The sequence below is a fragment of the Corylus avellana genome, chromosome ca3 (genome assembly GCF_901000735.1).
Source record: "Corylus avellana chromosome ca3, CavTom2PMs-1.0".
NCBI lineage: Eukaryota > Viridiplantae > Streptophyta > Magnoliopsida > Fagales > Betulaceae > Corylus > Corylus avellana.
Window position 1 is genome coordinate 1,593,434 of NC_081543.1, and position 13,172 is coordinate 1,606,605.

Consider the following 13,172-nt stretch of genomic DNA (forward strand, 5'->3'; position numbering starts at 1 on the left):
GCATCTTCATTCAATGAAGATGGAAGAAAGACGGAGACACCTTTATTTATCCGCTTATAACAGAGTTTTACATCTTTGTGTCCCACGTGCATCTTCATTCAATGAAGATGGAAGAAAGACGGAGACGGGGATAAGACTACGTACTGAGTGCGGTTCAGTTTTTCTTCCTTCCTCACTGAACCTTCCCTTTTTATTCCCAACAGTTTTCAGTCAAATGAGTTGGAATTTATTACATAACAAGGAGAAGAAATTAAAAGAAAGAAAGTCCATCGTTGACGATGGACGCGTCCCCTGTACAGTAGCCTCCACGCCTCAAATTTCTCCGTAGCCGTTGTGAATGGACATCGCCGCCGCACGTGCATCCTTTTTCACTTGCATAAATACACCCCATTCTCCTTTTTCTTCTTCATCGTCTTCCGTTTCTACTTCCTCATTAAACATGGAAAACACGACGAAAGTTGAAACCAAAATTGATCAACCGTGGGGAGCTAATAATATTTCTGAGGGTGGAGGGTTTTCTGGGTCTGAAACTGAAAGCAAGCTGAAATCCGGACAGAATGGAGACGAGCAGATCAAAACGCATAGGTACGTGCTATAATTTTAATAATAATTACTATTTTTTTTTTCTCTTTCTTCTTAGTGTGTTCAAGTGTGTCAAGAAATTTTTGAAATTAGTTGAAACTCAAATTGCTTTATGATCGGTTTGGAATTGCGGTTTTAATACGTGCGATTTTAAAAATTGCGTTTTTAAATTACTACTATTTTATTTTTATTTTTTTGTAAAACATGTTAAAAATTAATTTTTTATCAAACATTTGTTACGTGGAATCATGATTTTGGTTTAAATTCGCGCATTTTCAAATAAGCACGCCTATCCTGCTTATAAAAATCGCAAATTTTTTTACTATTTTAAATTAAGTAATTTTTAAATCGCAATACCAAAAGCCTTACGTTTCACGATATCTTTTAAAAATTCAAATTATGTTTTGAAAATCGCAGTCTCAAACGCACCCGTAGTAGACTCTTATACTATTACCATATAACTATGGGCTATCGTGATGTGACAATAATAATCAGCCACTAGATCAATGAGGGATTTAAAAGCCACTAGATCAATGAGGGATTTAAAAAAAAAAAAAATCGCGGATTATTATTGCCAAATCAATATAGTTATATGGCAGTAGAAAAAATAAATAAATAAAAAAAGCTTTATATATATATCCTTTAAAAAAATTAAAGAGCTCAGATAATCAGGTATTTTTTAACTCAAAACTGTGTCGTTTCTTTTACCGAACATTAATGTTTAAGGAGGAAACAGGTAGGCCTGGGTATCGGTCAAAACGGTCCGGTTAAGGACCTTATCGGTTAAACGGTTTATTAACCGATACCGAACCAATAAGAATTTTAACCGATAATTTCGGTTAAAACGGTACACGGTTAAATGGTCCGGTTAAACCGGTTAACCGATTTAACCGAGAGCTTTATATTGATTTATTTTGTTGGGCCAAAAACCAAAAATGAGTTTTTTTGACTTTTGAGAGCCCAAATACTTTTTGTTGGGCTAAAATAATTTATTAAAAATGAGTTGTTTTAGGGATCAAATACTTTTTGTTGGGACCCAAATATTTGTTTTTTGGGCTAAAAATTGAAACTTTTTTATATTGATCCACTTCAACTTTTTTTTTTTTTTTTTTAATATTATAAAATACATTTTTTCAAAGCAAATGGACTAATTAACATAATGAATGCTAATTAGACTAGCAAAACTAGTTAATGAAAAATGCTTTTACCAAAGGCAAAGAAATCTCATCAAATGCCATCACTTAAAAAAAAAAAACATCAAACCTACCCAAACTCAAATTAAAATAAAATTCATTAATGAATAATAAACAAAGTATTAACTAATTAAAGTCACTTAGCAAAAGGAAAATAAGTCATGGGCAACACCATTACACAAATTCGGAAACCTGTGTCACTTGTGGGAATTTGGAAACCTCTCTAAAAGACTAAACGGCGCCGTTTTGGGACTAGGACTTAAAAAAAAAAAAAAAATTCCGGTTTCTTATCGGTTAACCGGTTAACCGATAAGAACCGCTTAACCGGACCGGACCGGACCGGACCGAATTCCGGTATACTTTTTTTAACCGATAAGGATATCGGCATATCGGCTACGGTTTATATCGGTTCGGTCGAAGCCGGTAGACGGCCGGTTAAACGGTAACGGTTAATTTGCCCACCCCTAGAAACAGGCGTCTCTAGACGCCGTTCAGAGGTCGTTAGCCCAGCCCCCTCTGTTTTCGTTTAACATCACCCCAGCTTTCTCGGCTTTGCAAACTTCTTCAATGGCAGCTTCCCTTCTCTCTCTCTCCAGCTCTGAACAAAATGGTACTCTCTCTCTTCGAAGTTACCATGTTGGTTTCTTGAAATTTACCGTCCTGACTAAATTTGGGCCCTTTAATTGTTGTGCCCAAGTCGAGGTTTTGGATATTAGGGTGGTTGTTCCTTTTTGCCGAAGAAAAAAAAAACTTAATTAAGCACTACAAGTAACAAGTAGACTTCATCTATTTTTAGTCCTAAAATGATATTTGAAAAGTCATTGCATGGAAACATTAAAACTTAAAAGGATAAGTTAATATGATTTTAAGTAATTTTAGTAGACTTTTTAGAATACTATAAATAACTTTCTTTTTTTTTTCTTTCATAAGCGAATTGCCAAGAAAGAATACAGAAGAACAAATGTCAGCAGGAGCGAGTAGTAGCAATCAAACATCTATTAGTATTTTAAGAGATGTAAAAGAAATAGTATCTTCGATTCGAGGAAAGCTTTGCCAAAAGTCTCCAATACAATCATGTTCCATATTTAGAGTCCCGGATAAACTACGCAGGCATAATGAAAAAGCTTTCGAGCCCGAGTTAGTTTCAATTGGCCCATTTCATCATGGGAAGGAGAAGTTACAACAAATGCAACAAATTAAGTTATGGTATTTGTATTGCTTCCTCAATCGAGTACCAACTATGGAAACTACTTTGAATTGCTTTGTAGAAGCCATTGCAAAAATTGAGCAAGAATATCGTGCATGTTACGCAGGAGAAGTTGAGTTTGCTGAAAATGAGTTTATAGAGATGATGGTGGTGGATGGTTGTTTTATTATTGAATTAATCCGCAAAGCTTCAAAGCAGGTGCAACGAGACGAGCAAGATCCCGTGTTCAATATCCCATGTCTGTATTGGGGATTATATAACGACCTGATTCTACTCGAGAATCAACTTCCATGGTGTGCACTTGACTGTTTGTTCAAACTGACCAAATCACATGCTGAACAGAGCTCTCTAACTAATCTTGTCCTCTCTTATTTTACATTTGAATGGTCCCCTCGTGATAACATAAAACATGAGCATATTCTTGATTGCATACGAAACTCCTACGTTGGAATAGACACAGTAACATCGGCTGACACAAGAGTAATCTCGTATCCGGAGCAGATTCCATCTGTGATAGAACTTGTGCAAGCTGGAGTTAAATTCAAAGTTGGAGACAGAAAAAAGTACTGCCTGCACAATATAACTTTCAAAGATGGAGTAATGACAATCCCACAGAGGTTTGTTTCGGAGGATTCAGAATCTTTATACAGAAACCTCGTTGCATTTGAACAGTGTGATCCAAGCAAGGACTTTAAAGCCACCTCTTATGCTAAGCTCGCGGCTGACCTTCTTAAAACTAGCCAAGATGTGGATTTTCTCAAAAACCAAGGAATTCTAAAAATTTATTTAAGCGCCGAGGACGTAGCAAGTATCTTCAAAAGGCTTTATAGAGATGCTTCAGTTGGTGCATTTCTTTACTCAGACCTCTATCGTGAAGTGAATGCATAATATTGTAAGCGCCCTTGGAACAGATGGCGAGCAATGTTGAAGCGCGACTATTTTGGCAACCCATGGACAATCTTGTCGCTCAATGCTGCAATATTGATTCTAATTTTCACCCTTTTAGAAGCCCTTTATTCTATACTCTCTTACTATCAACGCACCTGCTAGCTCAGTTAAGCAGCTGTAAGCTAATCTTAGTGCGCGATATTTATGTCACTTGTATTTCTTCTCTTTTTCTCTTGTTTTCCCCTTTTGTTCTCTCTTTTGTTTCCAGTCTCTTTTTCCCCTTCACAGCAGCTCCCATCACTCCTCCACCATCACCGTTCATCACAGTTCCATCTCCGCCACAGATCGGCCGAGCCCAACCTCCACCTGCCATCCATCAGCCTCTGCAGCCCCCAAACTGGTGTTTCTAGATTTGGTTTTTTCAAAAAAACCTGATCTATCAACATCAGGTCGCTCCTCCATCACACGTGCCTCCCCACCATGCTCTACAGCCTCTCAGCTTCCCAACGCAACCATCTGCACCTCCGTCCGGCCAACACTCGCCGGAGTGTGAGCCACACGCGCCCGAGAGTAGATCTTACTCGCGGACGCGTGGTACACACGCTCCGAAGCGTGGCTCCTCCGCTCTGCCCTTCGCCCGCCTACCTCCACTCGTTCCGGTGTTTGGTGGTTTTTTGCTCCCTTGCCGCTGCTGCTGAGGGGTTTTTGCTTTCTTTCTTGTATTTTGCTTTGCTTTGTGTTTTGTATTTATGTTTGTTGTGTTTTGTTGTTTTTTTCTGGGTATTTATCTCCTCGACACTACAAAAAAAATGACATTTTCTGACGTGGCTACAGTATAAGTTTTTTTGCCACGTCAGCAATTTTCTGACGGGTGAATTTTAAAACGTCAGAAAATAATTTTCTGACGTGTGAACAGTGGCACGTCAGAATTTTCTGACGTGTCTGTTTTGACACTTCAGAAAATTCTGACGTGCTAAAAATTGGAACGTTTGGAAAATTTTAACGATTTTAAATATTTAAAAATTATTTATTTTCTGACGTGGCAAAAGTTACCACGTCAGAAAAATTCTGACGTGTCGGACTGCCACGTCAGAAAATTCTGACGTGGTGAATTGCCACGTCAGAAAATTCTGACGTGGTGAATTGCCACGTCAGAAAATTCTGACGTGGCATTGTGCCACGTCAGCATTTTCTGACGTGGTAATTCACCATGTCAGAAAATATATTTAAATATATTATTATATATATATGTGCAGATATTTTTTTTTTCAAATAATTTTTTTTAGAGTGATTTCCTGACGTGCCAGGTGTAGCACGTCAGAAATTTCTGACGTGCAACACCTGGCACGTCAGGAAATTTTCAGAAATTTCCTCTAGCCATCCTGGCGGGCGTTTGAATTTTGAATTTTTTTGTTTTTTATCTTGTCTTTCCCCAGCGCGCCATGCCTGGCCTCCTCATTTGTTTTTCCCACTCCCTCAATATATCTCCCTTCTGTCCACAGATTGAAGAAAGCCGAAGAAGGAGAAGACAAAGAAAAGGCCGGAGAAGAGAAGAAGAAAAAGAAAAAGAAAAAGAAAGGGAGAAGATCAGAAGAAGAGAAGAAGAGAAGAAGAAAAAGAAAAAGAAAAAGAAAGGGAGAAGAGAAGAAGAGGAGAAGCTGCAAAAGAAAAAGAAAGGGATAAGAGAAGAAGAGGAGAAGCAGAAGAAAAAAAAACAAAAGGAGAAGATCAGAAGAAGAGGAAGAAGAAGAGAAAATTAGAAGAGAGAGAAAGAAAAATGAGAGCTCACCATGGTGCAGATCGTGCAGATCGTGCAGATTGATCTGTGTTGGAGAAACACAGATCTGCACGTACGGCAGCGTGAGGGAGCTGCCGTGCGTGCAGAGTAATTCAAAAAAAAAAAAAAATAATTTAATTAATTAATAATTAAAAATTCCAGAAAAAAAAAAAAATTAATTAATTTTTATTTAATTTTTTAATTTTCTGACGTGTGTCAGAACTACCACGTCAGAAAAATTCTGACGTGGCAAAAATGCAACGTCAGAAAAATTTTCTGACGTGTGAGTGGGTAACACGTCAGAATTTTCTGACGTGTTGCCTAGTCACACGTCAGGAAATTTTTTTTCCTGACACCTACGTTTCTGACACTCGACACGCGTCAGAAATGACCCGTCAGAAAAATTTCCTGACGTGTCGGACACTGGAACACGTCAGGAAACTCATGTCAGGAAAAAATGGTTTTTTTTGTAGTGCCCTCTCCGGCTTTGAGAAAAAAAAAAAAAAAAAACCCTTGCTCATGGAAAAGCTTTTGTCTTGTAGAATATGTTTAAAGACAATTTTTTTTTTTTTTTTTCAAATTGAGTTGAAGGTTGGAAAAATTTACTCGCATGTGTCACTTAGTATATGAAAATTACATAGTGATTTAATAAACTAATTAAAAAACATATGAAGATGAGGAAACATATTACACTTTTACAGACTTTAGTTGAAAAGAAATTACTCCGAACACGTACGTTTGGACGTAGCAAAGAGAAACTAGATAGAAACCATACACGGAGTCATGGAAATTAACCAACTCGTATATGATTTTTCTGGTTTTTTTTTTTTTTTTTTTGGGACTTTTTATACAATAAAGAAACGTGATGGAAACTATGTATGGACACGTGCACGTTTTCCCCAACCACGTACTATCTTTCAGCATAGAAATTATGACATTATATTAAAAGGGATCAGTATGAAAATTAATCGATTGAATGATGATGTTGCTTTTAAGCGTTGTTCGAGCGTTTTCAGGTCCACACTACAAAAAATTTGGTGTTTAATGACTCACAAATAATGACATTTTTGGCCAAAAATGTCATTAATTATTTGTCTAGTGACATTTAAATAGTCATTTTTTCAAAATGGCAAAAAGTGCATAGATTGGAAATAAGGTTAATGTCGTTTGAATAGTGCAAAATGGCATTAAATGGTGTCTTTTTTAGCAAAACACTAGCCTTTTCACTATTCACACGTCACCTTTGAGAAGGTGCCTCCTAAAAAAAAAAGTTTTATGTGTTTGGGTGAAAGTGAAATTTTTTTGAAGTTTTTGGGGATGTAGGTGGTTGTTTTAAACACAAATTTTAGGTGCTAATATTTTCAAATTTCGATACGTTTTACTGTTCACGTGTGAATAGTGATGCATGAATAGTAACACTATTCAAACGTCACTATTTTATGAATAGTGAGATTTGAACGGTTAAAAAAGTCGCAGTTTAATTGCATTTTTTAAAAACGTCACTATTCAAATGTCATTAAATGTGGAAATTTGTGCATTGCCAAGAATTTGCTACCCAGCAATTTTCATTTTCTTAATGGTTAAGCTGTAAAAGACCTCACACACGGCAATGAGAGGTCCTGCAAAATAAAAACAAGGTTAATGGGTCTTTGGTTGTGGCTGAAAACTTTTTGATGCTTAAGTTAGAATATTCATTTTAGCATAAGAAAGATAATGAAAATTCGTTTCTAGTTATCCATGAACCAATGTGTGTTGAGTAAGGTATGTATGAGAGAAATAAGAATTGTAAAACTGGAAGACTCAAAAGGGCGAGAGATGCGTGTCTCTCTCTAGGTCTCTGCCAGAGAGACCTTGTCTGGAGGAAGGAGAGAGAGATCCTCAAGGAAGAGAGGAGGCGTCAGAAAGAGAGACTTCAGGGAGAAGAAAAAAGATGCCCTTCTTCTCCTTATTTCTTTTATTTAAAAGTTTGAATAATGATGTATACATGTATCATTAGGTGAGTGAATGATGTCATATTTGTAGATGAGCGTAAACTAAAATGGGGTCGACTAGGAGATATTTTCTCCCCAACAAAGCATGATCAACCATATCAAGAGGAAGAATTCCTATATATATATATATATATATATATGTTCGAAGTTTTATACCACATGGCACATGCATGCATACACGGCATGGGAAGATTTTCTTGTGAGTAAGGGACACTAACGAGCCCCATAATACAAAGTCGGCACCAAATGCATGCAATGACGTAATTCCAGGATACAAGAAAGTAATATTAATTAGATCATCAACCAAATACTAATCACGTTTTAGGTGCGAATTAACAGTTGGAAATGTCGTATCAAAATGATATATACGAAGAAAGAAAAAAAAAAATATATAATATATAAATTCAAGACGGTTGCGAGGAGGTGATGCTCATGAGTGCATGCGCGAAAGAATCATGAGTAACATAGCAACGAAATGGCGGGCTCTCAGCGGCGAGGAAGACTGGGAAGGTTTGCTAGATCCTCTCGACATTGATCTCCGCCGGTTGATCATTCACTACGGCGAAAGGGTTCAAGCTGTTTATGACGCCTTCATTGGTGAAGAGAAGTCTAAGAACTGTGGACTCTCCCGCTATACGAAGAGGCACTTGTTCGGGAAGGTGGGCTTAGCAAAGGGCAATCAATATAACTATGATGTGACAAAATATTTCTATGCAACAACTGATGTCTCAAGCAACCGTGGCAACATGAAGAAATCCAAATCTGTTGAGGCATCGGCTGGGGATTCAAATTGGATTGGGTACGTTGCGGTGAGCACAAATATAGAAAGTGGCTTGTTAGGGAGGAGGGACATCTTGATTTGTTGGAGGGGAACTCAAGGGTTGGCCGAGTGGGTGATGAATATGGAGTTTGATTTGGTCTCAGCTTCTCCAATACTTGGGAAGAAGCATGATCCAAAGGTGCACTCTGGTTGGTACTCCATGTACACCACAGCTCGCGCGGGTTCCACGTACAATTGCACTAGTTGTAGAGAGCAGGTGAGAAGTGTTCAATTATTAAGCTGATAGGAATATATAAATTTAATCACTTAAATATTACTTTAATACTTTCCTTAACCTATGAGCTCAAACTCACTTTTAATAGGTAAGACCCAATATGTGAAATATTTAATTAAAATAGAGGTTTGATTTGACGGAATCAATGTTCGATCCTATGACCGTTGGCTTTGATACCATATTAAATTACTAGTTATCCTAAAAGTTTAAAGCTTATAAGAAGAGGTAAATTTAATCACTTAATCAATACTTTAACAAGAATTACTTGAAATTACTATATGCATTTTTTTTTTCAAGAGACTTGCTACTTTTTCATCTCCCGTCGATCTTCCATCCATCTATTTTTTAACCTAATCATTGAATCTGTTTTCCTATAAGTGTGGTGGGTGGAGATGGATCGGAGATGGAGAAATGTCATTACTCTCTTTTTAGTTGAATAATGATAAGAACTATATGTTTATCTCATAATCAACCCATAATCTTAATATAGCAATTTTAATCAATCATTGACTTGATCATTATTAAAAATAATAAATTTCAAAATTGATGAAAATTGTGAAATAAAAATGTATAGTATGCGAAAGGGTCTTTAATTTGCACTTGTAATGGCATTCAATAGATTTATAGCAACGGCTGATTTTCTGATTAGACAAATCGGAAACCTTTGGAGGCGCGTGAGGTTGTGAGTTTTCTTTTGGCAATTCTAGTGAGCCAGGAACGAGTGGGCCGCATGGATCTTGATCTGGTAATTGGACTTGGATTAGGATCCGCACAAATTATATCTGGAGTGGGCTGAACTGGGCCTGAGCTAGTTCAACTCGGATCATGGGCCGGTCTATGTTTGGTAGATGGTGGCCCATCCGGAAGATGGCACAACCTGTGACCAGCGTGTAATTGTCATGAAGCATGTGGGTGCATGGATAGGGGAAAGAAATGATGCGTCCGGGCATGAGAAGAACTAGACTATCTCCATTTAAAGTAAAATGTAGATCAATTATTATTTTATGGTTAAAATTTAATGTCTGTGTCCAACAATGTAGATAACGCCACGTGTCATTTAAAAATTTACAAGAGTAGGCATTATTTATACAGTTAGATACAAAAACATTAAATTTTAGAGGCGTGATAAATGCAGAACTTTTTGGGACAACTTTGGCCAAACTTTTTTCTTATTTTTTTATTTTTTTTTTAAATAAAAATAATTTATTTTTTGAATCAATATCATCAAATATGGTCCTTTTTTTTTATTTGATATATATTTTTTTTTTAAAAAAAATGGTATTTTTCTTCATAAAAATGGTCATTTTTTTCTTTAAAAAAAAAAAAATTCATGTTATTGCTTAAAAAAATGACCACATAACGGAAAAGTTGGGCAAAATTGTGCCAAAAAGTTATGTTTTGATTATTTTTCTAAATTTTAACCATAAAATAACTAATCCACGTTGGAATAGGATCCTCTTGATTTTACTTGAAATGGAGAGGATCCTTGTCGGTAGGGATCGATGTGATTGTCTGAATTTACAATAAGTATATTTTTAAAGAATATATATAAGCTTGTAGGTGAAATGTGTGCGACAAATATTGTTTACAAAGAAAGTATACATTTATTTAGTTAACTCACTTTAATTTGTTATTATTTATATATAGTTAAATGATTTATTTCGCTTAATTACCATTTTTCCATAGTTGATTACCATCTTACACATAAATGAAATATAAATATACCATTTCTTTCAGGTTCTAAATGAGGTAAGGAGACTAGTAGACTCTTACAAGGACGAGGAAGTGAGCATTACTGTGACCGGCCACAGCTTGGGTGCTGCAATGGCAACTATGAATGCCGTCGACATTGTTTACAATGGATATAATATGCCTTCAGGGCCGCGCACAAATGAGCCAATCAAGGCATGCCTCGTCACAGTCTTTGTGTTTGGTGTGCCCCGCATCGGAGACGAAGGATTTCTCAAAGTATTCTCTGATCTCAAAAATCTTCATGTCTTACGCATCAATAATTTGCCAGGCGATGTTGTCCCTTCCCTGCCACCTACCGTGCCGCTGTTGTTCCCATACGCAGATGTCGGAGAGGAGTTGATAATTGATACTCGCAAATCGCCATACTTGAAAAATCTTGTTATTGATTCCAACGCGCATAATTTGGAAGTTTATTTGCATGGAGTTGCAGGAACACATGGGGAAGATGGAGAATTTAAACTGGAAGTGAATCGTGAAGTTGCACTTGTGAACAAGACGTCGGATGCTCTAAAAAATGAGCTCCTTGTACTTGATCATTGGTGGACTACGAAGAACAAGTCTATGACCCAAAACGACGACGGTTCTTGGGTGTTGATGGATCATGAGAGTGATGATATCATAATCTTATAATCATGCCTAGCTGGAAAATTGTGTGAGGTAGCCTTTGCATGTACTCGTACGTACTAAATAAAGCCACCGGTTTAGCTGGCCATGGCATTGCATCTCTCCACACTTTTGCAATGCAACAAATAAAGGTGTGAGCTAGCTTTGGGTTTGTTAGCTCTATAGATTATTGTAAGTTCCTCTATATATACTGCTTTCCCCTCTTCAACTCATAATTAATACAAATATATACATGAATATGAATCTTTAGCTTGTGGCAGAGTAGCATGAGTATAAATGGTCCCTTAAGAGCATCTCTAGCAGCTTAGATAAAGCTCCTAAGTTGTCTAAATTTAACTAATATGAGGTAAGATTTACGTCCAACAGCTTATGTTTTGATAATTTCTCACTGCTTCTCTCTCCTTCATCATGCAAAACATCCTTGGCTTGTGAAAGACAGAAAAACATATAACATCCTTGGTTGCACGTACATGACTCGGACAACTAAAGTGCTCCAAATTTATCTGTCCGTAAATACAATATAATTGTGTGATTAGTTGTGCTTATGAAGTTTCTCCTTATTCTTAAATAAACATGAATGTACCTAAATTTAACTAAGGGGTAAAGCGATTTTTTTTTTCCCCGCAAAATGGTGATTTTAGCCTTGAAAGTAGGAGAAAAGATTCGAATAAGATGTCAAAAGATTTAAATAAGTGAACCATTCTTCAAAAAATCCTCTTCATTCGATTATGTAAAGAAAATGCAAAATGCATTTCTACTACAATTTGATGCTACGTGTGGGTTGATATTGTTCATCAACGCATTAATTTTTTAGTGTATTTCTCTCTCCCTCTCTTTCTCTAATATTTTTTGCTTTTTCCTCTTCGGTTCCATAGAAGCTTTGTCTCTTTGCCACAGCTTTTCTTCATTTTCACTCATTCCTCCAAACTCCACGACATCTTGCATTTAGGTGGCTAATCAACATAGAAGAGAGATATTATTTCATGGCATGTGTCCTATTTTTCTTTGAGTCTCATTTTCAATTATTTGTTTAAATACAGTAGTTAAGGTTTAGGGGCGCCCGGGGCATTGTGAAGAGCTAAAGACCCATATGGTGACATAAAGTTGAAATCTTTCAAATTAATGTGGCAATACAATATACAAATTACTATCAATCTTTCAAATGTGTATATAGCTTTTCTTTCTCTCTCTCTCTCTCTCTCTCTCTCATTTCCCCATTGGCATTTGGTTGACTTGATCATTCGTTTCGTCGATTTGATCCTACTTAATTGAATTTTGTTGGGAAATTCTGGGTTCTCTTGAAACATTCAAATTACTGTTGTTTCCAGATTTTTATTTTCAGTTTGTGCATGGCATCGGAGCCTTTCGAAGATTTCATAGTCATTACTATGCATGTTCTTAACCATCGAGTCGATGCATTTCAGCAGCGATCTTCAGCTTTCGGCGAAACACCTTAGAAAAACATAGATTAATGGGATTCTTGAACTTGGTTCTTCAAGCCTGTTTGCAGTTGCATTAGAGAGCTTACAAAATATTTTTGTACTTAAAAAGTTGTGCAAAACAAAAAGTTGGCATGTTTGGTAGAAAATTTCAAAAATACTTTTTTGACTTTTTTATGCTAAAAATGGTCAAAACGCACTTTTGGCAAAAGCTTAAAAATAAAGCTTTTGCTAAAAAAAATATTTTTTGACTTAAACGTTCGATTTCTCAAACACAATTCCCAGCATGCTCTCTGTGTCGTGGAGCATATCAAGTTATTTATTTATTTTTTAACAATGGCATTTTGAGAATTTTCAATTTCTTTGTTAATTAATTGTTAGAATTTAACAGAAAATCCTAACAATTGGGTCAGATTGTAAATTTTTTAAAATTGGATTTATACTTTATAGGAATGATTGCAAAAATGATGCAAGTCTTTTGCCTTTTAGGTTTTTAATAGTACCAGTTTCCCTTACTTCAAGATAATTACGAGATTAATTAGCCTTTTAGGATTATGGGCAAAGTATTTTAGGTTTTAATGAAGAGGGGACAACATTTTTTATTAGAAGGCCAAAATGTTTTATTGGGTAGGGGCCAAACAGCCTAAAGTGAATTATATTACAC

At 36.3% G+C, this 13,172-nt stretch overlaps 2 protein-coding genes across 2 annotated transcripts; both read left to right on the top strand.

Moving 5' to 3' along the window:
* Nucleotides 1–2,736: 2,736 nt before the first annotated feature.
* On the top strand, nt 2,737–3,870 carry LOC132173479 (UPF0481 protein At3g47200-like). The gene has a single exon (XM_059584985.1). It carries the CDS (start codon nt 2,737–2,739, stop codon nt 3,868–3,870), a length of 1,134 nt encoding a protein of 377 aa, XP_059440968.1.
* A 4,208-nt stretch (nt 3,871–8,078) lies between these two features.
* Nucleotides 8,079–11,248, top strand: LOC132173481 (phospholipase A1-II 1-like). The gene is made up of 2 exons (XM_059584986.1): nt 8,079–8,675; nt 10,431–11,248. The coding sequence occupies exons 1-2, from the start codon at nt 8,079–8,081 to the stop codon at nt 11,073–11,075; spliced, it is 1,242 nt and encodes a 413-aa protein (XP_059440969.1). The 3' UTR covers nt 11,076–11,248.
* Nucleotides 11,249–13,172: the final 1,924 nt, after the last annotated feature.